General features: G+C 58.2%; 9 protein-coding genes across 9 annotated transcripts; 4 read left to right on the forward strand and 5 right to left on the reverse strand.

Annotated features, from left to right (window-relative positions):
* Positions 1 to 367: 367 nt before the first annotated feature.
* Positions 368 to 4,086, forward strand: GGTG_01838 (hypothetical protein). Its single transcript, XM_009219609.1, has one exon. It carries the CDS (start codon positions 880 to 882, stop codon positions 3,445 to 3,447), a length of 2,568 nt encoding a protein of 855 aa, XP_009217873.1. The 5' UTR covers positions 368 to 879; the 3' UTR covers positions 3,448 to 4,086.
* A 636-nt stretch (positions 4,087 to 4,722) lies between these two features.
* On the forward strand, positions 4,723 to 6,320 carry GGTG_01839 (cation transport regulator-like protein 2; the record flags this gene model as incomplete). The annotated part of the gene is made up of 5 exons (XM_009219610.1): positions 4,723 to 4,927; positions 5,082 to 5,113; positions 5,213 to 5,262; positions 5,398 to 5,402; positions 5,558 to 6,320. Coding segments are annotated over 5 exons (827 nt in total), but the record flags the coding sequence as incomplete, so codon positions are not given.
* A 568-nt stretch (positions 6,321 to 6,888) lies between these two features.
* On the reverse strand, positions 6,889 to 8,681 carry GGTG_01840 (hypothetical protein). Its single transcript, XM_009219611.1, has 6 exons — positions 8,642 to 8,681; positions 7,790 to 7,898; positions 7,644 to 7,716; positions 7,473 to 7,579; positions 7,123 to 7,370; positions 6,889 to 7,060 (listed from the first exon to the last, which is right to left on the reverse strand). The coding sequence occupies exons 2-6, from the start codon at positions 7,807 to 7,809 to the stop codon at positions 6,930 to 6,932; spliced, it is 579 nt and encodes a 192-aa protein (XP_009217875.1). The 5' UTR covers positions 7,810 to 7,898; positions 8,642 to 8,681; the 3' UTR covers positions 6,889 to 6,929.
* Positions 8,682 to 10,110: 1,429 nt separating this feature from the next.
* GGTG_01841 (hypothetical protein) lies at positions 10,111 to 10,421 on the reverse strand (the record flags this gene model as incomplete). Its single annotated transcript, XM_009219612.1, has 1 exon — positions 10,111 to 10,421. One exon carries the CDS (start codon positions 10,419 to 10,421, stop codon positions 10,131 to 10,133), a length of 291 nt encoding a protein of 96 aa, XP_009217876.1. The 3' UTR covers positions 10,111 to 10,130.
* Positions 10,422 to 10,699: 278 nt separating this feature from the next.
* Positions 10,700 to 11,202, reverse strand: GGTG_01842 (hypothetical protein; the record flags this gene model as incomplete). Its single annotated transcript, XM_009219613.1, has 2 exons — positions 10,700 to 10,847; positions 11,084 to 11,202. 2 exons carry the CDS (start codon positions 11,200 to 11,202, stop codon positions 10,700 to 10,702), a joined length of 267 nt encoding a protein of 88 aa, XP_009217877.1.
* A 4,103-nt stretch (positions 11,203 to 15,305) lies between these two features.
* On the forward strand, positions 15,306 to 17,711 carry GGTG_01843 (hypothetical protein; the record flags this gene model as incomplete). Its single annotated transcript, XM_009219614.1, has 3 exons — positions 15,306 to 16,013; positions 16,073 to 16,124; positions 16,180 to 17,711. The coding sequence occupies 3 exons, from the start codon at positions 15,306 to 15,308 to the stop codon at positions 17,709 to 17,711; spliced, it is 2,292 nt and encodes a 763-aa protein (XP_009217878.1).
* GGTG_01844 (hypothetical protein) lies at positions 17,437 to 19,531 on the reverse strand. The gene is made up of 3 exons (XM_009219615.1): positions 18,872 to 19,531; positions 18,244 to 18,776; positions 17,437 to 18,150 (listed from the first exon to the last, which is right to left on the reverse strand). The coding sequence occupies exons 1-3, from the start codon at positions 19,444 to 19,446 to the stop codon at positions 17,870 to 17,872; spliced, it is 1,389 nt and encodes a 462-aa protein (XP_009217879.1). The 5' UTR covers positions 19,447 to 19,531; the 3' UTR covers positions 17,437 to 17,869.
* A 118-nt stretch (positions 19,532 to 19,649) lies between these two features.
* GGTG_01845 (acylphosphatase) lies at positions 19,650 to 20,571 on the forward strand. The gene is made up of 5 exons (XM_009219616.1): positions 19,650 to 19,775; positions 19,836 to 19,869; positions 19,956 to 19,968; positions 20,044 to 20,113; positions 20,199 to 20,571. Exons 1-5 carry the CDS (start codon positions 19,761 to 19,763, stop codon positions 20,346 to 20,348), a joined length of 282 nt encoding a protein of 93 aa, XP_009217880.1. The 5' UTR covers positions 19,650 to 19,760; the 3' UTR covers positions 20,349 to 20,571.
* GGTG_01846 (endopolyphosphatase) lies at positions 20,349 to 24,332 on the reverse strand. The gene is made up of 3 exons (XM_009219617.1): positions 23,621 to 24,332; positions 22,975 to 23,519; positions 20,349 to 22,857 (listed from the first exon to the last, which is right to left on the reverse strand). Exons 2-3 carry the CDS (start codon positions 23,144 to 23,146, stop codon positions 20,888 to 20,890), a joined length of 2,142 nt encoding a protein of 713 aa, XP_009217881.1. The 5' UTR covers positions 23,147 to 23,519; positions 23,621 to 24,332; the 3' UTR covers positions 20,349 to 20,887.
* Positions 24,333 to 24,336: the final 4 nt, after the last annotated feature.

Raw genomic sequence — 24,336 nt, forward strand, 5'->3', positions numbered from 1 at the left:
GAGACAGGCACACGGTAGCAGCATAGAAATTGGCCCTCCTGACGGAATAGGCCTAGCACGCAGCGACGCGGCCTCGCCACGGTCGCCTACGCACGCCGAAGCGGCCTCCCTCTGGCTCGCCGATAATTGGAGGAGCTGGTGGGTTTCACCATTCCAAGGGGGCGTGGATGGATGGAGCCGGGGGAGCCACTATTGGCCCCCGATCAGGCCGCCGTCGCTGCATGCACGCGGCAGGGCTAGCGGTGGTAGTGTGGTTGGTGATGCAGCCAGTGGCAGCCCACCGAGCCAGCAGCCAGCAGCCAGCAGCCAGCAGAAAACGGATGGAGCCCTCCCTCTCCCAGCACGCTGGCGCAGCCGAGAGATGCATCCATCATCTTGACATGCTCCCCACACACACCCTCTCGACGTGCCCCAATTCTTTCCCTGCTTGCCGTCGAACCTCCATGGGCCGAGATTGCATTTGTTGATAACAATTAACAATTTTACCAGGCCGCATCCCTCGACCGCAAATATATCGACGACACGCCAAGACCGCGTCTTGCAATAGCTGGACGCAATAACGAACGAGTGAGTGCGCGCGCATGTTGTAGAGTGTCTGGTCCGCTCTTTCTTGTTCCAAGCCCTCTTGTTCCAAGTTTCGCCCCCTCTCTCCACCCGCTGGTTTGGTTGGCCCCTTTGGATCACCTCCGTTTTACCGCATCCAGAAAACCATCCCATCGGCCCCTTGCCTGACGCACGCCAGTGCCACGCAACCTTGCATTGGGCCGGGAAGTGCAGCAAACTGGGGCCAAGAAGCAGGAGAAGGAGACGGAGGAGGAGGAAAGAAGCAAAACGCCCACAGTATTGTACCACGGGCACGAATTCGCAGGCACCGCCGTTATGGACTCCCTCCAGCCCCCGAGGAAGGGCAGGTCGCGCTTCTCCAAGGCCCTACCCGCGCCCCCGCCACTCGAGAGCTTCAGCAGCAGCTTCGACGACCTGCAGCACATGTTCCGTCCGCGCACCGCGGCCTCGACCACCACAACCAGCCTGGCCAACGCCGTGCCTACGCCTCCGCCCGAGGCCAGCCAACCGCCTCCTCCTCCTCTTGACTCGCCTCTGCAGCGACAGCTGCTGGTGTCCCCCAAAAACCCGGGCCCTTCGCTGCCCATGACCATACCCCGGCGCCCCGTCGCCCTGCCGAGCTCCCCGGCACCCCTTCCCAGCACCCCCAGGCCCTCTCCGAAACCACCCACAACCACGGCTCCTCCAGCACGGACTCCAGTGGGGAAGTTGTCGTCACCGTCCTTGCCAGCGCCGCCGCGCGCCGCGCCTCTTGATGATGAGCCTCCCTCGCCTACAAACTCCATCCTCAGCCTTTTGTCCGCGTACTCGGGGTCGTCGTCAGGATCTGCTGCGCAGAGATCATCCGAAGCAACCGTAAGCACAGCGGCATCGTCTTCATTCGTCCCCCAATCGCCGCCAGGCGCCAAGAAGGCCCTCTCCCCATTCACGCTCCCGCCACTCGACTTCAGCGAGCCGTCCAGCTCAGAGAGCATGGCTAGCTTCGGCCAGCCGCCCACACCGCCCATGAAGGACACTGAGCTATCACTCCCACCGCCGCCTCCCAAGGACAAGGACGTGGCTCGCTCGGGCTGGTTCTCCAGCTTCTCGTCCCAGAAACCCACGCCCACGCCCGCGCCCACTGCCACAGCCACTGCCGCGCAGCCACAATCGCAGGAGGAGCCAGAGCTCTGGAGGAGAAGGTTGGAAAAGACGGACAAGCACATCGAGGTGTCGGAGCTCAAGTTGGGAAGCAGCCACGGCTCGACTGCAACCTCTGCCGAAGTTCCCGTGCCGCCACCCAAGGAGCAAAGGCCCGAGCCGCCCAACAAATCACAGTTCCTGCAGACGGGCACCAGCACGAGTTCGCTTGCCGCCGACCCGAACTCTAAACGGCTGCCGCCAAAAAGCCCGGCCGGCGGCCTGCCGGGAAGGAACATCCGTCCGAATCCCACTGCTGAAACCTTAACCCAAAACGACGACATCACCACTATGGGTTCTGCCCTATCAAAAGCTGAGGCGAAGATGAAGCAACGCCGCCCGGGTGACGGGGAACAGCCGGCCGTCAATGGCAGCGCCGACGTGGCGAGGCCTAGACCAGACGACGGCACGAGTCGCTGGCAACAGCCGCAGTCGCAACCGCCATCGAACCTGCCCGCCGCCGCTGCCGCCGCCAAGTCCCCGGTCGTCACCCAGCACCCATCCACCATACGCCGCCTGCCCACCCCGGACTACGAGCAGCACGACATCAGAAGCCCTATCGTTGAGCAGATCGTGTCACCCGTTTCGCCCGTATCTCCCGCATCATCTCCGGACCTGGCCCCCCAGCAGCCCGTGCCCAGGAAACCGCTCCCATCCACCATCATCCCGACTGAGGCCCCGGCCCTGCAGCGGGAAGACGTCCCGTCGCCCATCAACACCGCCCCGCCGGCCCCAGGTAGCGCCGGCCCCGGCAGGATGGGCGGCAACTTCTCGTCCTTCCCCAAGTCGCCCGACGCCCGGCTCAAGCCCAAGCCGTCAAATGCCACGCTCGTCGAGCGGCCTGCGCCGCCGTCGGTGGCTGCCGCTCCCCCGGCACCAGTCACCGGTCTGGGGCTGCTGCAGCCCCTACAGCCACACTACAAGAGCATGCTGTCACCGACCGTCGACACCACTCCGGTTAACGGCAATCAAAGTCAGTTCCCAGCCAGGACTTCATCCCGAGGCGCCGAGCTGCCGACATCTCCGATACTGCGCCACCCGGCAGAACAGCCCGCTCTTGCCCTGGATACCGAATCCGTTTCCGAGTCCATCACCGCGGCCTACTTTTCTGCACCCAGCAGCCCATCCACCGTAAAAGCGCAGCCGCCGCCGCCGCCTTCGCAGCAGCAGCAGCAACAACAACAACAACAACAACAACAGCCGCAGCAGCAGCAATACCACCAGCCGCCGCCCGGCTCCCGGTCCTCGGACAGCTCGAGCTACAAGGAGCTGGCGCAGACGGACGACTTCAACCCCGCGGCGGCGCGGTTCCCCTCCATGGCGGCCGCCATGGGCTCGGCCCCGGCCGCGGGCACCGTCTTCCAGATGCGCGGGCTCAAGCCGTCGCACTGGGGCTGCGTGCACAAGCACCGCTTCATGGCCCCGACGCCAAACAGCAACTACCCGCTCGCGTGCCAGACGTGCGCGCGCGAGGACGCCGAGGACCGCTTCCGCTGCCGCTTCTGCTGGCTCCGCGTCTGCGCGCCCTGCAAGGACGTCCTGGCCCAGAACAAGGGCGACCTCGCCGCCCTCATGGCCCGCGTCAAGGAGGCCGGTGGCCAGCCCGCCCCCGCGCCCGCACACAGGAACGGCAGCGCCTTTGCCAACGGCATGCCGGCCTCGCCCGTCGTCGTCTCCCCAATGTCCCCGCAGGCGGTGTACTGAGGGCATTATTATGTTCTCCCGAGAGCCCTGGAGCTTTCGTGTTTTTCTGTACCTTGAAACCTTGTTTTCTCTGTCTTGTTTTTTTTTCTTTCGTTCTCTCTGTAGTCCTCTCCCTACGGGGAGTTGTCCCGAGCTGACAATGTAACGCCCGCGGCGTGGAAAACATCAGGTCTCGAAGGGGGAAGGCGCACGTACGCATTTTGTGATACCTACAATGGGCAGGCAGATGAGGAGGCGGTGGGCCAAAAAAGGATTTGGGGATTTGGTGAGGACAGCAACACGAACAATGGTTTTGTTTTTCATCTCGGCTGCTTCGGTTTTACATTCTGGATGGGGGGTAGGTGTTAAAAGAGGTTTGGGGTTTGGCTTTTATTTTTCTGCTGCTCCGCCATCATTTTTCTTCCGTACTTTGTGGATTGGCATAAGCATTTCGGGGTTGGCGTCTCCAACCGTTCAGAAATCATTTTACTTTGTTCTCACCTCTCTGTCGGCGACGTCTCAAGAGCAAGTCAGTGCTTGTAGAAGGCTGATGTCTTGGCTTCCACCCGATGCTAACTGATATTGGCGGGATGGCCTCCGCACTCGGAGCCGCCGTCCTGCCCCTGCCTCGAATTCCGATTCACCTATATATGCCTCCCGCAAGGTTCACCAGAGGGGCACAGATCTGCCGCATGTATTCCTGGTTCGAATTCGCGGCCGTGCCGGCGAGCCTCTCAACGGCTTCCCGGAGCAAGCGGCCGTTCATGGGTGCGTAGGCCATGCCCTCCGACTCGCTCCCCATCGCCGTCACCTGTCTCAGCAGCTCGCTGCAGGCGCCATCCAGAAGGCGAATGGAGCACTCCAGCTCGGACGCCCGGGATGCCAATCTCTACATCGACTGTGATTGCGCGCCGCACTTGAGAGCGAAATCGTGCATGTTGGCCTCGACGGCGGCAAAAGTCTTTCGCCTCGGACGCGAAGCCCTTGCACTCCTCCTGGCTTTGACTTGTCATGCAGACGAGCTTGCTTCTCTGCTGCTTCATGTTGCTCCGCCTCTCCCTGAGCTCACTGGTATGGCGAATTTCTTCTTGGCTTGTGTCTAGATGCTTATTATAGCACATTTCCTGTTTCGGCCGGCTGAGGGTCTGGTCCACCCCGAGTCGGTTACATACCTACTAGGCGCGGCACCCAGCGGAAGCACATTTGTCAGCCAGCGCACACGGCGCCTTGGCCGGGCTATAATCCGCTTTGCTGCAGCAAACGTGAAGTTCCCCACTCACCATTATCCCGCCGCATACTTTTTGGCTCATGGCCAACCAACCACGCTGCCCCTCCACGCCAATACCTGGCGCCTGCCACCTTACCTACTGTGTAAAATCGAGCCCCTGAATATCTCCTCCCACCGTCCGTCCACCAGCAAGCAGCCTTGCACCATGTCCGCTGGCCAACAACAGCAGCATCTTCCGCCCGACAACGGCGAGTTCTGGCTCTTTGGCTACGGGTTCGTCTTCTCCTTCTTGCTGGCACACACACACACACACACACGATGTTTCCCCACGTCCCCTCCCCTCCCCTCCCCTCACCTCCCCTTGACTACGCCAAAAACCCAACAGGTTCCGAGGAAAATCTCCCTAACCTATGTGTGACGTATACAGAAGCCTGATATGGAAACCGCCGCCACACTTTGGTAATTACAGATACACAACGCACCGGATGGGCTTTATAAAAGGCAACACAAGTAGCCCGCCCCCAGCTGACTGACCGGCGCATGGCCGGGCAAAACCAGATCGGCGGATTCCCGGCTTCGTCACGGGCTACGTCCGGCGCTTCTGGCAGGTAAGGTCTTGATGCCGTCAATAATTCTCCCAACATGGCTGTTTGGACCGCATGCTTTGCCAGCAGCAAGACCCCTCCCGTCTCTTCTTGCACCCGGCCCGGGCTCCTTCTCTCGTGTTCTAACATCCCTTCTAGGCGAGGTACGGCCATCTATCAGCTCTTTTTGCGTCCCCCGGACCCATAACCTACCAATGTATCTTTGCTTGAAAAGCCCCTCCAGGGAGCATTATAAACATCGTAGAGCGCTTCCATTTCGCAATCAACTTGTCGGCATTAACTCACACCTATCGCACAGCCAAGACCACAGGGGGACGCCCGACAAGCCCGGCCGCGTCGTCACCCTCCTCGAGCGGTCGCACTGGGAGACCCTGACGGACCACCACGACACGGCGCCTGACCGGGTCTGGGGCACCGCCTACCGCATCGAGGCCGACAGAGTCGACGAGGTCAAGGAGTACCTCGACATACGCGAGATCAACGGCTACACCATCCACTACACGCCCTTCCACCCGGCCGACGGCACCCCCGGCCCCATCCGGACCCTGGTGTACATTGGCACCCCCGACAACGACCAATTCGTCGGCCCGCAGGACGTCCAGGCCCTGGCCGAGCACATCTCGCGCTCGCACGGCCCTTCCGGCCCGAACGTCGACTACCTGCTGTCGCTACACGAAGTACTCGAGGGGTTGAGCCCAGAGAGCGGCGACGAGCACGTCACCGACCTGGCCCAGCGCGTCCGCTTGTTGGCTAACCGCACGCTCACCGGCGACGCTCCTCACGAGTTTGAGCTAGCAAAGAGCATAAAAGAGCAAGAAGAGACAGAGAAGTAGTGCAATAAAATGCAAGCGGGGATGTAGAGAAATCAATCCGAAGAAGGAAATAGAATAGACAGACTTTCCATAACCCGACGTCTCGCTCACGGTGCTGACGGCAACTCTTTGTCGTCGCGAGGCTCCCCAAATCCCTTCAAGTCTCCTACATAACATTCCCTTCTCTCAAAACCCGGCCCCCCCTCCCCCCATTCGTCTTTTGAACCCAATCTCCCACCATTCTTTGCCGGACTCCAAACGAGGAAAGCAGAAAACAATGCTCGATTGAAGAGTAGAAAGGGGCAACCGGCTCCGTGGAACACCAATAAAGTACGTTGCGAGACCCGAGAGTAAAAGGCACACAAAGAGGTGACACATGGGAGGGCTGATACATAGGCCCACCGTAAATGGGAAGGGAAACCAAATAGCCATGAGATGTAGGTATCATGGAAGAAACCACCAAGGCAAACGCAGCAAAGCAAGTTAAGAAAAAACCACGCATGACAGCTTCCCCTCACAGAAAGTAACGACTCAGATAACATCCGAAGGACAGTTGGTCTCGTTCGTGTTGTCCGGCTTGCCTGTTGCGGTCAAGGCACCGGCGGACGGGTATCGTATCGCACTACACCGCGAGCAAGAAGATAGGCGAAAAAAAAACACTTTTTTTTATCAGAACACACGCTCCCTCTCTCTCCCGCTCCCTAGCGGGCCAATCGGGTGTGATATTGGACGGATATCGATCGAACATGCGCGGCGGCTTGTGGCCCGGCCCGGCCCGGCCCGGCCCATTGAAGGAAGAATGCGGCCGCCGTCAACCAACACTCCTGGTCGCGCTCCTGGCCAGAATCTTGCGAGTCATCAGTAGCTGGGGCCACCTGGAGGCGGGTTCTGCGGTGAAACCTGCTGGTGATGGGGTTGCTGTCCAGGCTGGAGGGGCATCTGCGACGGGTCTCCATAGACATATGGGTTCGGGGCTCCGCCTTGCCATCCTTTGTTCGGCATTAGCTCCCCCGTACTGCCTACACATGGCATTCATAGCGAATCAACTCACCTTGGGCAGGCGGGGCGCCGTAGCCAGGTACCTGCGGCGGATATCCACCGCGGCCGTATGCTTGAGCGTACATAGGCTGGGCCGGCATCTGGTACTGCTGAGGATGGACCCCATAGGACATCTGCGGAATCTGTGGCGACGCGCCGTAGCCTCCGCCTCTTCCATAGGCTGGGCTTCCTCGGCCGCCGTAACCGCTTCTAGGGCCTGTATCTGAGGCCTTGTCGACGCGAATGGTTCGCCCGTCGAATCTAGGAGGGAGTGCGAGAGTTAGAGAACCGGTTGTGTGGGGCGAGGCTGCCACCATGGAAGTAGACAGCCTCATAAGGATAGTCCTGAAAGGTTCCCCATACTCGACGTTGTTCATCGCACTGATGGCTCTCTGCGCATCATCCTCGTTGGTGTATCGCACAAAGCCAAACCCGCGGCTGCGGCCCGTGTCTCTGTCCTTAACAACCACCTACAATAGTTTCCCAAGATTAGTCTGGAACCGGAGTGGAAGCTGGCTAGGGATCTTCACGCACGGCTTCTTCCACAGCACCGAATTCCTCGAACTTCTGACGGAGGGTGCCCTCCTCCGTGTGCCATGCAAGGCCTCTGGGCCGAATGTAAGTAAAGATGCATCTCCCCTGAAGATCGGCGCAGTCTGACCGCGAGCTTGGAGTCTTACCCGATGAAGAGTTTAGACATTGTTGATGGTGACAAGACGTGAACAGATCCACGAAAGTAGCCGCCCCCAAGTCTGTGTATTCTCTTGTTTCAGCGATGTGCTGTCTCTTCTTTTCGGATGTACACCGAGTCAGCCTTACGCCAAAAAAAAAAAAAATAGACGAGGCCTCAGTCACCTCCCCTGCCCATCCGTCCGGCCGCGTGGCAAGCCAGCGTCGGAGATAGACAGGACGGCACTCTGGAGGGAAATGCCCCCATAGGAAGGTAATATAGCCGCGTGGGGGAAGACTGGGGAAGAAAATGTCATGTGGAAGGTATGCTTGATATTGAGGCAGCTCGATGGCCGCAGCCCAGCGCTTCGGCTAAAGCAAGCGCGAGAGAAGGGAGCGGAGAAAAGGGGCCGCAAAATGTGGGGTTCGTGCACTTCCACTAGAATCAGGGCTTGCGGGGGATGGAAAAGGGCTCTGATGGTTGACAGCTGTGCGTGCTGGCTTGGATTCGGGATGGAGAGGGCTGGTGGCGGGGCTCGATGGAGGTAGGGCTGTTTGCGCTGTTCGTTTGCCGTTTCGATAGAGGGATTTATGCTCGAAGCAGCAGGCAAGCATGCAGGTGGACAGGCGGGTACCAAACTCGAACGACCTGAAAGGCTGTAAGGGGCCAGTGTAGCCCCGAGCCGGCACCGAGTGTCTGCGCCGGAAGCGAGCGTCAAAGTGTTCCAACCGCAACTCCAAAGTGCAGCTCTCCTGGCCCAGGAGCCGGTGTGCTTCCAGGAGATGGCCGTGGATGAAATGGATAGATTGTGCTGGCTTGCGGTGGTGCATGGAAGAGATGGTCAAGGAGATTTGTTGCTCACATTTTCAAGCAGGTCGCGTGTCCCCCCTTTCTCAAAACAGGCTTAGGCGAGAGTTGACGAGCAAAGAGGCGCGCAAGGAAATGTATAGTCGTCTGTCGAGTGTGTCAGAAGAAGGCAAACGCGGAAGAGGCTCGAAGGCGAGATGGAGGGCAGGCAGCTTGCTAAAGTGTGAAAAGGTTTGCGGCCCTGGATCCCAAGCCCAGAAACCTCGGGGCAGCAGGCAAGCACCCCGACTGGAGCAGCTGCCGGGCCAGCGGGGTAGGTGTGCACCTCACCTATGACGGTAGAGGGAAGGGGCGGCCGAGGATCGCTGCAGACGGAAAGAAGTGGGTGTGGGCGGGCTCCAGCCAGGCAAAGCTGTCTGGTCCTGCTTGGGCCGCGTGGTATCTGGGTCTGCCTACCAAACCGAGGTACATACCAGGTACCTAGGTATAGGATTTGAGAGAGCTCGAAAGGTACCAGACCACACAAGCCCGGCGTCGGTGAGCGTGTGTATGCGTGCGTCTGTGCCCGCACCGCCAGCTCAGGGCGTGACGACTGGTGGTTCTGTCGATGGAGGACTGCGGATGTTTGTCTGCTAGTTCTTGCAGTCAACAAAAGCGAGGAGAGCAGGACCTAGCAGTTTGGCTACCGCGAGTCGGTCGGTGTTGGTGGTAGGAAGCTTAGGAGGTGCAGATGACCGGTTGCTTTACGTGGCCAGCAGTGTCACGGTACCTGCGCGCACTCTGCTTTGTATGTGGATGTGGTATAGACGGACTAGAGGTTATGTGAGGGTGCCAGAGCCAGGGCAGGATGGTACCCAAATCCAAAAGTTGGCGCTAGGGGTCCGCCGTCTAGGTTGCTAGCTCTGGTGCGTGCCCGATTATGTACCGACTCAATGCCTGCAGTCAGACACCAGATGGAACAGGGCGGTGGCCAAGTTGGGAGAGCTTAATGACAGGTCAAAGGGACGAGAGACGGTCGATGCGGTGGGCCTGGCACATTCGGTTTTATATATATCCCCTTTCCTCTCTACCCGCCCAGGACCCTGGGGTCTGGGATGGGATACCCCCTCCGGCAATGGTCGGTGGCATGGCCAGACTGTATGTAGTCGGAGGGGAGACATCTTGGCCGCCTCCCCCATCCCGTTGAGCACCGCTGCAAAGAGAAACGAACGCGCCCCCGCGTTTGTGGCCGGGGCAAGCCGCCGTCTCCATCCTGGCTCGCTGCCTGCATAGAGCTCCATAGGTCGGGCGCACGAAAGGAAGAGCTTGTGGGGCCCTACCGACATCCATGCCCACCCATCCGGGAAAGACCTGTCCATAGCAGATACTCAAATGGCAGGACTGGGTACCTGATAGGTCCCTACCTGTCTGCATGCCTCGTGTCGATGCTTTCTAAAGGATTACTACCTGGGTAGGTAGTGAGTGGTACCCATCCATTTACGCCCACGCACGACCACGGACTGGAATGTGGCCGACGACTGGCCTCCCACCCTCCGACGCCCGCCCTAAGGCGAGTAGGCGGGCCGGCCAGACGAGAAACATGGCTGGTGTCGGCCTGCCGTGATGTGACGGACGTGCTGGCTGGCTAGCTGGCTGGCGAGCTGGCTGCCCGGTTGGTTGCTCTTCTTGCTGGTTGGTGATGAGGGGTGGCATCTGGTAGATTGGGCTGGCGCGGGTCTTAGTCGACACCCACGCACGGCGCTAGTGGTCAGCAGCCGGGATACGTCACTGGCGAGCTTCTTGGGGCCTTGCCCAAAACGGCGTGGTGGAGGTCCACCCGATGTTTCGACCAGCATGATTGTGGCAGCAGGGTTGACCCCCAAACAAGCATCAAACAGGCGAAGAAAACGCAACGGCCCTGCCCACGGCTGCCCCACACCGGGCCGGGTCCCCAGCTAGGTGCCAGGCCATACAGAATGCAGCGACAACCGCGCTTCTCGAGAGCGCGAGAAGACCCTCCCGTTCACGCTCCGGCAATACACAACTGCATGTCGCGCCGAAAAAAGGATAGGTGGGCGCGAGAGCCGTACAGTAGCTCAGGAGCTACTGTGACTCTTCCTTGGCATCAGGGGCTTCATATCTGGTTGGCATCCACTTCTCTAGCGGCCTTTTCACGTGAGTGATGGCGACCCGTGAGGCTGGAGGACAGGAACCGGGCGTCTACATCCATACTATCCCATCTTATTCCTTGCCCTTCTTGCCTCGTTGGTGCAGGAGTGTGACTGGATTTAGATAGGCAAGTGGTACCTACCTAGGACCTCTCTAGGACCAGACCGGGCGCAGTGCGTTTCCGACCGCTCTTTGACCGCTCTACGAAACTATCCGCAAATCCTTCCGGAAAGTGCATGGCCGGGTCAAGTGCGCGATATCGTACAAGGCTGCGGTAGATGGTGGGTGCAGGCACGGAAGTTTGCGTGTTGCACCACGGTTCCTGTCTTTGTCATCCCTTATGCCTTACCTGTTGATAAAATGGTGGGTAATAGATCTACCATATCTAGCATATTTTGGGCCCGACCTGATCCGACGTCGAGCATCTGAACATTTCCGGGGCTTTGCGGTCCACGGTTCGTCAACCATGCTCTCATATTTCCTGCACCAAAGCAGCAATGCAGCCAACTCTGTGCACCTGTGGCATGGGAAGGGGCCCCCTTTTTACCGACATTGGCAAAAATGCCCAAGGCAGGTCTCTCATGCGACTTCACCAGATGGACAGTCGCAAGAGGCAAGACGAAGCAATAGTGCAGCACCCACGTGGATAGCAGGAAGTCTGGAGCCCCTGACCCACGTTTTCGTCGCCGAGTGTTTACTCGATGTTTCTTTTATTCTCTCGCTTACGTTCAGGAGCATTGCAATGCTTTCGAATGGGGCTACATCAGTTGTGATTGGTTACACAAGGGTCATACGTATCGGACTCAGTCGTCCTTGGCTTAAGATTATAGCCGGCCAAAGGTTAGGTACGGAGGTGTCAGGCAAAAGTTTTCGCCGTGGGGCAGGTCGCTCCGGAGGCGAGGCAGGGGGCCGGGGTATGCCACGACCAATAGCCAACGCATAGAAGTTCATAAATGAACATATTTTTACAGCACTAGACTTGTAATTGATTTTGAAAAATGTATAAGCTAGGCCTTATTTGGTAGGAGCTGAACACGCCCTGCCCTGGTCGATACATGCCCCACGGCGAAAACTTTTGCCTGACACCTCCGTAGTACCATCAACCAACTGCCGCCGCCCGTCCATCGCGAAGCGAGTTGACAACACCCCGACCTGGGTGGCTCTCGCTTGACCGTTAGGGTTCCACTTGGAGCGAGACAGTGGGATACGTGGGGCACAATGCATGCCTGGCCAGGGACCCATGGGCGAGACCAGGAAGGAGCAGCGGGGCCGCAATGGAACGCTCGATGGGGTCCTTGTTGGGTTCTGTATTCAATGAAATGCAACGGGATGGAGATCGGCTGGGGCGTCAGTGGCATCACATCAATTGCGGCAATAGGGCCGATGAGTCTATGCCTCCAGTGGCGGTCCTGACAGTTCCGGTCGCCTGCATTTTGGCGAAATGCACTCTCACCTCTGGCCTTTGAGTAGCGGCCTCACCCCGACCCGGATGGCCCAGGTATCAAGCGACAAGCGACCCCGGTCTCATCGGCCGATAGCATCTTGTATCCCCCGCCAGTGAACAGGTGGGACAGAACTCAACGACTTCTAATACAACCAGAGATCGGCGGGATGCCTGCACAGCGCCCGAGGTTGCCACCCCCATCCAGCTGGCCGCAACCGCTCCACCACGTCACAGCCAGAGCTGAAACCCGGGGCATCAACGGGACCGAGATGTGATGAATACGTTGTGATATCTATGTGCGGCGCCCCCCCCTTCGTCGATGGTGCTCTCGTTCAAGGCGTCTAGTCTGTAAGGTAAGGGGGCCAGCAGCCGCAGATTACCTATAAGCGGAAGGCGGAAACGCATCAAAGACAGGCCAAGAAAAAGAAAAGAGTGTTGGGGAACCGTTCGGAGAATTAAAACGGCGGCGAGCCGCCCCTTGCTGCCACAGACGGTCCGGCTCCACAGGAGCCAAAGGAGGCAGAGCCGCAACAAACCATCTATGCAACCTTGACAACCGTAACCGCCCACCTTGATTTTCAAATCGACCCTGGCTCATCTCCATCGACAAGGAAACGACCAAACCCGCCGCCAGCCACCGGGTCGTCCATTTGTCATCTCCCCTTTGCTGGGCGGCGTGCTTTCATTCCTCTATTGGTACTTAGGCAGGCAGGCTCTGTCCTCTGGACTCGCCTCCGCCAACCTTCTTCGCATGCCGCCACTATCATGTGATCAAGGACATGACACGGCACTGAACATGGTTACTTCTTAGCCACTACTACCCCACAATAATGCCAGAGCCAGACCGAGCGCATCCATCATGTCCTGCGTCATCGGAACCGCCACGGCTCGATATCACGGATGCGGCCCGATTCGGTACTCCGGGACAGACGTGCTGAACCACCTACTCGTATTCGGCCAAAAAGAAATCACACCTGGGAATTGCCCCTGCGTCCCGAGCTCGTTACCTAAAGCGCGAGTTTCGCTTAAAACGATGGATCTGGAACTCGACCAATGCCGGGTCAGCGGACGAATGGCCATGGCACAAGCCGCCTCCCCCACCCCAACTCCATGCCGCCTAGCAAGCCATCGCGAGCTCTGCGCAGAAAACGCGGGGGCATAAAGCTGCCCCCCCAAGGCTCCTGAACGGCCACCACCGACAGAAATGGATCCGCCTCGGGGCCTCGCTGATCTGATTTCTGATAGCCGCCATGCATTGAAACATGGTCGGCGCCTCAAACAAATTAGTAAGTACGTACATATCATGTACCCAGAGCTATTCTGAGACATGCTCGCCAATGCACTGGTGAACTGCGGGGTACTTGCAGATCCCGGATGCAAGCAACCAGAGGTTTTGGTGGAGTCGAGTGCCTGTCCATCGGGTTTCCTCAGCGGACGCTCGGTATCCCCAAAGCGATCTTGTTTTCTACGACGCTGGGTGGGATCACTAGCGCATGCAATGTTTTTTTTCCTGCAAAAGCTTTTGTCTCACCGGCATAGCAACAAGCTGCAGAAACAAACAACAAGCAGGCCGAGTGAGAACTAGTGACTCTCCAGGCGGTGTTTATGTCGGTACCTCGGTAGGTCGGTACATGTACCCACTTGCTAGGCCCATATCTCAACACCCTTTCCAAGTTTCACGCACCTTTGCTTTACTTATACCCTAAAGGGACCGGAGACAGGGCCAGGTCATACCAGATTGCGAAGGTCATCATGGTGTTCCGCGGACAACCAAGCATTTAGAGCATACCAACGCTCGGTGATCGTCTCCGAGACAGCGGAAGAAGGGCTGCCGATATGCGGAGCCTAGGAGGTAGGCAACTTGATACATTTGTCAACCCACACACCTATTTCCCATCCCACCAATATGACCATGCGGGCTTTTTTTCAAGTTGTACGCTTTCCGTATGTGCCCACTACTCTCCTTGTTGACTTGATCCTTGTGCGAGGGGGTCGAAGAGTGGTATCCTAGCATGCCCTAAGCTCGTGATCGAACAATCGGGCGCTTGGTTTATTATCTACCCGGTAGATAAAGTATCTCTACTAGCCTCGACCCGGTAAACACGTAGCTAGAGCCGAGGGTTCCATCGATCCATGCACCCGAAATCCCCTGCCAGGCCGTTAACGGAGGAGAGCGGGGGCACGCCCCGACAAGAATCAGTAGCTAGCTCCTACCCAGTTGAGGTAGGTAGCAAGACTTGGTCGATCCCCCGCCACCACTCCACCCAGCGTGTCTTGCCGCTCGACATTCTAGTGGCAGAGCCGGCGAGCTGTGCCATATTTTATAGGCGATGCGGTATGGACCATTCGATGGGGCTGAAGTGAGGTTTTTGCGAATCAACTTGAGCATAGCTTCAACTGCAAGCAAGAACTAGAATGGGTATAGAATGAGTATTCTATATCGATGGATTAAAATGTGCGGAGTGGCCCAAAGACGGCAGAGCCGTGATGGTGTGCAAGATCACAAAAAGTCTCTCTCTGATTCCGCTAAGCTCCCATGTCTTCCGGAAATACCACCTGGAAGATGCCTCGACTGTGGACCACTACAGAACTACCTCACGACGAAGAGCTGCGGCCAATGTGCCGCCATACGGTCCTACCTGATACCGCCTGCAGACTCATAAGGTGTCCATGTGAACTGCCCGAGAGATACCAGATGGCAGGTTCGACCCATCTACAGGTGCCATGTCCTAGACGCTCCTTCCATCCCCAACACAAAGCAAACACTTCAGTGGTGCGGTAGCTTGGTCGCTGCAGAAAGATGGCAGGACTGTTCTGGGCAGCTCAACACCACCCGCACCTACTACATTCAGACACACAGCACAGTCCGACGACAAATAATGCAAAACTTCGTCAACGCTAGGACACCCTCCGTGGCTAGTGCTCTCGCTTCCATCATCATGTTCTCTTAGTTCTCGCTTGCCATCCGCCAGGTGCAGCTCTATTGTCTCTAGACCTTGCTTTTCTTTGCGCCTGCTGCTACACCAGCTACTACTGTTGCTGCTCGGCGCTCTCTTCCGTGCATTTCTCTCCTTTTTTGGCCACCGACACAGACAAGCCGACAGGGCGCATCCTCCAAGCGATGCCAATGAACGGGAATACAGAGCTCGATCTGCATGTTTCTTGGCAGAAAATCAACAAGTGGCGGAAGGAAGTTTTCCCAGGCCTCTCAAAAAACGACTCTCCTCCTAGCATTCAAAGCGAAGAGGCCGTTCACAACACCAACTGGACCTCCGCTCGCGACTACGCCCAGCAGCGGACGAGCCATCATCGCCATTCCAACGCTCCCCCTGATCTCCAAGAAAGATCTAAAAGACAAAAACGAAGCAGAGACGAGGCGCACCTTTCGAGCGACCTTTCGGATCACGCACGTCGCCCTGGGCGTGAGGGACGACCACCCCGCGATTTTGATCCTTCCCATCGCAATGAGCGGTATCAAGAGAGGCGTGGATATACCGGCGAGACGGGAGGACATCGCCCATCGAAGGAGAAGCGCAGGCGCAAAGAGGCTTCCTCTCCTGTTTCGGATGACGGTTCCAACAGCGAGACATCCCCCAGAAGGACATCCCCCAGAAGGACACCCTGCTTCGAGAAGGCAGTCAGACACAAAACTCGCGATGATCGATACGACACTCATCGTGAAGCCGACAAAAAGCGCCGCCACCCAGCAAAGCAGAAGGGGGATAGCCCAAGCAAGGGAAAGCATTCCCACAAGCATATGCCACGGGTCGAGCTCCCGGTCGGCATCATGGCCAAATTCAAATCGGATAATATCCTGGGCAGCAGCATAACCTTGGTGAGTTGCAATATCCTCTGCTTGTGCTAGTCTCCACGCTAGTTCTAATATATACAAAGAAACGCCCAGGCCCAGGCATGTTTGGAACCTACAAGTCTTCCAGACGCCCTGGTAAGCCAGAACCACCCTAGCCATTTCAGCTTGTTTCAATGCTGACCTCCACCAGTCGCCGACCTCGACTTCCACGAGATGAATTTCCTCAAGAGAAACGCCGAGGGTGCCCAAAACAACCCGCTATCTGCATCAAGAGCTCGAGAAAGGAGGCGAGAGGACCGCATCGGCGAGGAGGTTTCAGCGTTCTTCAGGGAAGCGCATCCACCCAATAACCATCATATAGACAAGACCCAGAAGGCCCCGCAGTCAGGCCAGCAGTGCCAGTCTGATAGACCCTCCCAGAGCGACACCAGTTCTTTCCGCGGCCGCTACCACGGTGGCGGTGTCAGGGCAATGGGGCTGGCTGCGAATGAGAGGGACAGCTCGCCGTCCCGAGAGTCGCCATACCCGGACCAATCCGATATGCTACGGAGGCTCAAGCTTTTGGAGCAGATGAATGAGAAGGCGCCCAAGTCGCTGACGCCCTCAAGTATTTCGAAACGGCATCTCGGGCAGCCTCCGGCTGGGATAGGCGCGCTTAGCATGCCAGGCCCTCGAAATACTTCCAGTCCTGATATGTATCGCAGTTATCGGGACGTCGCGTGTGGCATGACGCACCAAGGGCCCCCAACAGTAACAAACAACTCAGAGGGTTCCACGGCGAACCCACCCCCTTGCTCACAGCCCGTGGGGTACAGAGACCAAGGTGTTATGGTAGATCAGAGCTTGGAGGCGAAGGGCCCGCCGCCATTGCAGAGCAGCGTCCCGGCGAGAGCAGCAGGCAACGATCCGGATGGGGAAGCATCCCTTCGGGGGCTCCTCGGAGAAACGGCTTGCCCATCGATGCCTGTCGAAGGGCAACAATACCAAGAGCCGCCTACACGTCCGGTGTCACCAAAGTGGTATTTCGAGTTTGGGAAGAATCCACAAAAGCGCGCAAACGGCTTGGAATTCCCGCTTCCTGATGGTGCGAGCCAGTACAGGGATCACGATGAAGTCTTTCCTCAAGCAGAACACTTCAGATACCCGCCTCCAGCGCCGCGAACCAGCGATCAGCATGTATACCAAAGACCCCCAGGTCAAGCACATCAGCACGAACCCCGCCATCTCGCCACTGAGCCTGATAGCCGAGAACCTCGACAGCTTTTCTCCGGAGCGAGCACACGCTACTATGAGAGCCATACAAAGGGGTTTGACCAGCCCGAGAGCACTGCGATGCCCTCGCCTTTGCTAGGTAATTTCAGAGTCGGTAATCCAGGGGAGCTACCGCGGTTAGACGAGCAGCCATCATCGTGGGCGTTCCTACCAAGAGCGTCAAGCACCACACACAGGGTTGGTAAATATCAGGCGATGGCGCAATTCATCTCGGATCACGAGAATGAGGTATACAGTAAGGGTGCGTCTGAGTATGGCCTTGATCCGGCGGCCCGGGATGGCCTTATGGAAGCGAACAAGTATGATTCTCTCGAGTTTGAAGTTTCAGAGCAAGAAAAGGCACGGCGGTTGGCTTCAGTTCCATACCAGGGAGGGAGAGATGCACCCCAATTCATGGAGACGGAACTGCCCATGGCGGATTTCTGGAGGACAAACCCGTTTCTAAAATAATCAGGTGATTTTGCCTTCTCTCCTTCTAAATCTAGCACAAGAAAGGGGGTGGAGGATTGAGGCGTGTTATTGTAGAAGCGATGGCTACAGACATGTGCTTAAAAGCGAATGGCGAACATGTGAAGGAAAAAAAAGGAAGGGAAAACCAAGGTCCTTGATCATAAATGCTTCGACGCCTCCCTCTTCTCGTTGGCCTGCTTCAGCAGGATGTCGCGCATGTGGGCCCTCTCGTTCCTACTGCCGCCGAGCTTGGGCCCCTTGAGGATCTCCTCCTCCTTGCGGGTGCTGGGCCGCTTGTGGTGGTTGATGGCGGGCCTGCGGCGGCGGTTCCGCTGGGACATGGCCTCGAAGAACTCGCGCCGGAACTGCTCGGCCACGCGGTCGTCGTGCGCCATCTCGCCGTCGCGCTCCTCCTGGTCCGCCATGTCGTACATGTCCACTGTTGGGTGACGCGGTTAGCCGAGAGAGAACGGACAAGATAAAAAATAAAAAATAAAATAAAAAAGGTGTATCAACGCGACTTGTTCCTTACCTTTGTTCTCCCGCAAAAACTCCTCCACCATCTTGTCCCTGATGGCGTCGTCGCTGGCACGGCGCTTCCGGCCCTGGGGGCCCTTTGCTGCGGCGGCGGCGGCGGCGGCGGGCTTGTTGCTGGCGCCGCCCTCGCCGGCCGAGTCATCGTCGTCGTCGTCGTCGTTGTCGTCGTCCTCGCCGCCGCCGCCGCCCTTCATGGTGGCGCGCTGCGTCAGGGCCACGTTGCGCGAGCGCATCTCCTGGCCGAGGTCGACCTCCTGCAGCTTGCCGCGCAGCGCGGGCTGCTGCAGCGCCTCGCCCCGCAGCGCCGTGGCGCCCGGCGCGGCCTGGCCGAGCGCGCCGTCGTTGTCGCCGCCGCCGTCATCGAGGCTGGGCCTCGCCCACTTGCTCGCGAGGGACGGTTGCTGCTGCTGTCGTGCTTGGCCGGTGGCCCTGCTGAAGAGCAAGGTGCCGCCGCCGCCGCCGGCCTTCTCCTTTGCCGCATCCTCCGCCGCCTGCCGCCTAGCCAACTCTGATTCTATGTATTCATCCCTGCTTGATCAGCATGCGCGTTTTGAAAGGGATGAGGGGGGAGAAGCGGAGTTATCAAAAAGAAAAGAAGAAAGAAAAAAAGCCGGGAAACTAACATGTGCCTGTTGACCAATTCGCCAACCAGCCCCGTCTGCGCCGAGAAGCGCTTGCCGACGCCGCCCGCGATCTTGTCGGTCGACACCGGCACCGTCAGGCCGCCCGCCGCCGCTACTACTAGCGCCATCTCGGCATTCTCGGCCGCGTCCGCCTCGGCGGCGGCGGCGGCGGCAGCGGCAGCGGCGTAGTTATCATCGTCCCTGGGGGGCCCGACGTCGGCGCGCAGCTCGACGCCGCGCAGCTTGGTCCGGCGCGCGTTGCGCAGGCGGAGCACCTCTGCCACCGACAGGCCCTTCTCTTCTTCTTCCTCCTCCTCCTCCTCCTCCGCGTCGCTGTTGGGTGCTTCCGGTTCGCCACCCGCTGATGTGTCGGCCGCTGCTGCCGCCGTCGCCGGCGCCGACTTGGCCGAGGTGTCGTCGTCGTCGGCTTCGGCGGCGATCGGCTTCGGGGCGGCGGCGGCCAAGGCCTCGTCGTTGTTGTCGTCGTCGCCGGCGCGCTGCCGGTACGTCTTTCTCTTCTTGCCGCGGCGGAAGAGGATCGGCGCCTCGGTGGCCTCGGCTGGGTTGGATGACATGTTTGCGCGACGGGGGGTTGTGAGAGTGTAGGATGCGCGCGACGAGCTTTGGATGTCGATGGGCTGATTCCGCGACAGATTGTTGGGGATTCGCGCCAAGAGAGGGCCCGGGCTGGGCTTCGGTACCATAGTGGATCCACACATGGCAACTATGAGTGGGGCCACATTGGCCTTCGTTCATGTCGAAGTCGTCTGACATCATCGTCCAGAGCCTCCTATCAAAAAGACAGTACATAAAGAGAAAACCAGCAGGTCTTTGGAATGCAACAAGTAGCACGTACATCCCAATCTTCAACTGTCGATACACAATCATCATGGCGATAAAGAGAGTATGTCATCCGGCCTGCTGTCCACCCGTTCAAGTGCCAATGCCCCTCCTCCTTACCTAGGTTTACTTCCTCGCCCATGGCGGCGCCGTCCAAGGTACCATGAGCCAATGACGGCCGAACTACTCCTGCGCTATCGTTGGGTGAATCGGCCAAGCTTATGAACACTTTTCAAAATCACAGGAGTCGGATTTCGGTATGAGTAGTCATCCCGATACAAGCGATGAAGGTACAATCCGCTGATATGAGCACTGGCAATGCACCCATTTAGCTACTTCACCCGGAAACAAGCCGTCCAACACGAGATAACTGGCTGGGTGCGCAACACCCCCAACAATAAGGTACCTAATTTTACTCGTGGTTTCCTAGTCTGGGCGTTTCTTCTCGTTGCCTGTGACTCTAACGGAATGGCTGTCACGCGACTAGGTCGAGGGCGAGGCCCAGGGAGAGGAGGCTGCTCTGTCCGTCTTCCTCAAAGATGTCGACAAGGGACCCAGGGGAGCCCATGTCGCCCGTCTGGATAAGGAGGACCGTGACGTGGTTGACGGAGAGGCCGGGTTTGAGATCCGGCACTGAGTTCTTTGGGAATGCGTCTTGATCAAATCATGGAATAAGCCCAAAGCCGGGGTGTGGTTTTGAACGAAAGACTAGCAAACAAGCGAGCTTTAATAGTGATACCCAACTTGTTCTAAAAGAAAATCTAGATGCCTTCTAGGTCTGAGCAAAAGCACAAGAAGCCAAGCAACACTCGATGCCGCCTCGCCCAATAATACGCAACATCCAACTGGAGGCGCAAAGAATGTATGGCATGACCGCATGCCTGTATCCAACCAACCATGACCGCCATGCCGATGCCAGCCGTTTGTTTATACGCGTATACCGCCGACCGTGTTTACACCCAAAAGCCCGAAAGGAAGAAAACACACATGCAGCACTACCGCGTGCACGCTAAACTCCACAAACTCCAAGCGAGCAAGCGCAACGACAAAAAGATTAGAAAGAAACTAGACAACGCGTCCTCCGAGCCTCATCGAGTCGAGATACGCCCGCAACAGAACTGGCCACATGTTGGCCACCCAGGCTCCCCGGAACCATTCTTGTCCTTGGTGTCGACGCTATCGGTCAAGCTTCTTGAGGTCCTTCTCATCGACCGTGCTGACGAAGGCGTGCTTGAGAAAGTGCAGCCAGACTTTGTTGTATTTATGTTGCTGCTTCTTCTTTTTCTTCTTCTTGTCCTTGTCGTTGCCTTTATTCTTCTTCTGTTCGGTGAGCGTCTCGTTCCCATGCTGCTCTACCAAGTCGTCCTCTGCGCTGGAAGCCAAGCCGTATTGATCGTCAACATCAACGTCGTCGTCGTCGTCGTCGTCGCCGTAGTCGTCATTGCCGCCGGCATCTCCATCCTCGTCATCATATTCCCCATCCCAGGGCAAATCTTCAGAAGCATCCGAGACTTTCTTCTTGGTCTGCTGCCTGCCCATACGATAGGCTAGCTTGATGTAACTCCGTACCGTCAGGTCCGACATCTTGAGAATCTTGTCCTTGAACGTGCTGTACTCGATCTCGAATGCAAAGTCACGCAGCGGCTTCGACGTGTCCGGCTTCTTGCCGCTATGCTTTCCGTCACGCCAACGGCCGCTGGGCTCGACATCTTCGACTGCCACGTCGTTATTAATATGGGTCAGGTTGGCGAAGTATTGCGTGTACCCCACGAGCGTCAGGGGCTGTGGCGAGTATGCCGGGCCCGGGGGCGCCGATTTCGATGGCGGATCAGGCACGACCAAGTTGGGATCATGGGTCTTGCCCCCCTTGCCGCCTTTCTTGCCCTTCTTCTTCTTTTTCTTCTTGTTTTTCTCAACCTCGACGAGGGCCGCCGCGCGCAAGTCCGACTCCCATTCGTCGACATCCGGCAGACCCAGAGCGTCACTTTCTCGCACAACGGGTCCCGTGGAGACCTCAGAGCCCTCCAACCCGCTGATGTTGTACTCGATGACACGCAGCGTCGGGAAGAAGTTGGGCACTATGCTGGGACCAACGAGAGATAACTGGTACCTCTCGGCCCAACGCCCACCTAGACTGCCTTTGTCTCCCTTCTTGCCCTTGGACAGTTCGGAAGGATCAGGATTGACAGCCGTCTTGGGTTTTGGAAGCTTGGACCATCTGCGGCGAAGCTCCAGCAGATAGTCGTTGGCACCCTGTGCCGTGAGCTCATCATCCATAGAGACGCGGACGCCCTGGTCGTAGACACCGGACGCCACGCTCTGGATGTTGACGTCGTTTGTGTCCTGGAACATGAAATGGTCGATGTTCATGTGACCGTAGAGGGACGCGGTGACAACGTCACGGTATTGCTGCAGCCACAGCGTGTATTTCTGCCAGCAGGATTCGTCCCAGAGCATCTTGCTGTTGGTGCGCGCGGGAGGCACGTGGCCCATGATGATGGCCTTCATGCCGCGGTTGCGCAAGAGGCTCAGCTGGACACGCAGCCACTCGAGCTGCTTGAAGCCGGGCTCCGAGGTGTCGACGCAGTTGTCGATGGCGGCATTGCGGTCAAAAAAGTAGAGGGTGTTGAGGCTGACGACGGCCAGCTTGTTGGGCACGACCTCAACGTAGAACCAGCCGCCGATCTGGAACGAGTGGCGCTGCTCCTCAGGGATGAAGTGGCGCCAGATGCTCGCGTAGCTGGTGAGCCAGCGGTTGGGCCCGGGAAGCATTATGTTGTGCGGCAAGATGTCATTGTTGCCCAGGGTCGGGATGACAGACACCGAGAGGGCCTCGGCCTTTTCGTCAAAGAAGAGATCGCGGAACTTCTGGGCGACAAACTTGTTGGTGCCCAACACCTGCTTGGCGCTGCGCGGGGCATCCTCGTCGCTGTCGTGGCGGGCCGTGTCGCCGGTCCAAATGACGAAGTCGATCTTATCCTTGAGGTTCGCCTCGATCCAGTCGAAGGTGGCGTTCACCAGGGAGAAGGGGGCATCACAGTCGGACGTTTCGGCGCCATAGTAGCCGGCAGGCCCATGGCCACTGTGGCAGGCGTCGTCCTGGTCGGTCGAAGAGTGCGTCTTGTAGAGGGCGTCTGGGTGGAAGTCTAGGGCGCAGCGTATTCACATTACGTTAGTGCCAAGGTCGGGAGTCCAGCTGGAGACTTGGCTGCAGGCCCTGGAGCTGTGTCCGCATGTGCTTATAACCGCAGGACGCGACTCACCAGTGATATGTAGGAATCTGCCCTGGACCTGACGTTTCCTGCCCGTTGCCGCCGACACAGCGTCTGGTTGTGGGGAGCCCTCGAGGACATGCTGCGGTCCGTCCTCGTTGTGGAACAGGGCGGCGCTAGCGCAGAGCGACGCGGCGGAAAGGAGGATCACGCGTCGTCGCATCTCTGCGGGCGAGAACACGCAGCAGCGCGGGGAATGCGCAGGGAAAAGAAACAAGGGTACGAGTGGCAGGCAAAAATTAGGACGAGACACAGACGAAGTCTATCGTTAGATGAAGAACATTCTCTAGGATCTAGGAGCGCGGTCGACCAAGCTGGGGGCACAGTGGGTGAGCAAGGCAGGGCGGACGGGCGATGATGTAAGTCCGAGTTTTGCAGGGGCCGTGGTCGATCGATCAGAAGCCAAGTGCCACAACACACACTGAAGCCATGGGCGGGGTTCCGTGAGACACAGAGATCCTAAAAGACTTTCTCACAGGGAACGACCCTTGATCGCCGAGGGCGGATAGGTATAATTGCGGAAAGTGGAAGAGAAGCTGCGAGTCGTGGGAATGGGGCACGCAATGAGTTGGACACGGCCTGACAGGGGGGAAGTTCGAAGAACGGGAAGGAAAGCTGCGCAAATCATGAATCTCACCAATCCCAGCTGTCCTCTCGAAAAAAAGGACAGAAGATCCCCTTTCGGAGAAAGCCAGCCGACGCGCAAGCAGGCGCCCATCATTCTCGTCATCAGCCAGCCATGATTATGCTGCGTCCCTGGAACGGGAGGTCGGGTGCGGTTTTGGCGTTAGCGCCCGCCGTGGCAGCATGCGGGACAACCACCCGCCATTGAAGCCCTGTGCTTCTCCCCTCCTCTCCCGCTGCTCCCCAGCCTGAGCACAACAAGTGCTGACCCTAGGTCTCCATTGAGGGCGCTCCCGTGTGTCGCTGATGTGAGTTGTCGGAGGAGGTGTCTCAGACTTTGGGGTTTGCGCACTCGCTCATCCCATCCGGTGACAGAGGGTGCCAATACGTGGTGTCAAAAGCGCCACGTGCAAGCTGAGATGAGAGCAGCCCGGAACGATGGCACATGAACACGTCCGGCTGAGAACCTCTTTGGCTGGCTCTGGCTGACTGGCTGACTGGCTGACCCTGACCCGCCAAGGGTCCTCCTGGAGGGACGAGCCGAGATGCGTGCAGCGGTGTGTGCGCGACTTCCGCCTGGACGGGTTAGTTCGTCTACATCAGACTAACCAAACAAGTTCGTTTGTGCATAAACAGACGAGGTGATCACGACAGACGGAGCTGGCTGTTTGTTCCATCTACCCATTGAACTATCGTCAGCTTGCGGCTCTCTTCCTCAGACGCTTCTAC

This window comes from Gaeumannomyces tritici (assembly GCF_000145635.1).
Source record: "Gaeumannomyces tritici R3-111a-1 unplaced genomic scaffold supercont2.1, whole genome shotgun sequence".
Lineage (NCBI taxonomy): Eukaryota > Fungi > Ascomycota > Sordariomycetes > Magnaporthales > Magnaporthaceae > Gaeumannomyces > Gaeumannomyces tritici.

What these genes read in the sequence shown, in the direction of transcription:
- GGTG_01838 (XM_009219609.1), top strand. Translation starts at nt 880, where the DNA reads ATGGACTCCCTCCAGCCCCCGAGGAAGGGCAGGTCGCGCTTCTCCAAG.
- GGTG_01840 (XM_009219611.1), bottom strand. Translation starts at nt 7,809, where the DNA reads ATGTCTAAACTCTTCATCGG. An exon ending in ATGTCTAAACTCTTCATCGG is followed by an intron (nt 7,717 to 7,789) that starts GTAAGACTCCAA and finishes CATTCGGCCCAG; the next exon opens with AGGCCTTGCATGGCACACGG. An exon ending in TCGGTGCTGTGGAAGAAGCC is followed by an intron (nt 7,580 to 7,643) that starts GTGCGTGAAGAT and finishes AAACTATTGTAG; the next exon opens with GTGGTTGTTAAGGACAGAGA.
- GGTG_01844 (XM_009219615.1), bottom strand. Translation starts at nt 19,446, where the DNA reads ATGTCATCCAACCCAGCCGAGGCCACCGAGGCGCCGATCCTCTTCCGC. An exon ending in GAATTGGTCAACAGGCACAT is followed by an intron (nt 18,777 to 18,871) that starts GTTAGTTTCCCG and finishes CTGATCAAGCAG; the next exon opens with GGATGAATACATAGAATCAG. An exon ending in GTTTTTGCGGGAGAACAAAG is followed by an intron (nt 18,151 to 18,243) that starts GTAAGGAACAAG and finishes GTCACCCAACAG; the next exon opens with TGGACATGTACGACATGGCG.
- GGTG_01845 (XM_009219616.1), top strand. An exon ending in GCAACACCCCCAACAATAAG is followed by an intron (nt 20,114 to 20,198) that starts GTACCTAATTTT and finishes TCACGCGACTAG; the next exon opens with GTCGAGGGCGAGGCCCAGGG.
- GGTG_01846 (XM_009219617.1), bottom strand. Translation starts at nt 23,146, where the DNA reads ATGCGACGACGCGTGATCCTCCTTTCCGCCGCGTCGCTCTGCGCTAGC. An exon ending in CAGATTCCTACATATCACTG is followed by an intron (nt 22,858 to 22,974) that starts GTGAGTCGCGTC and finishes GCTGCGCCCTAG; the next exon opens with ACTTCCACCCAGACGCCCTC.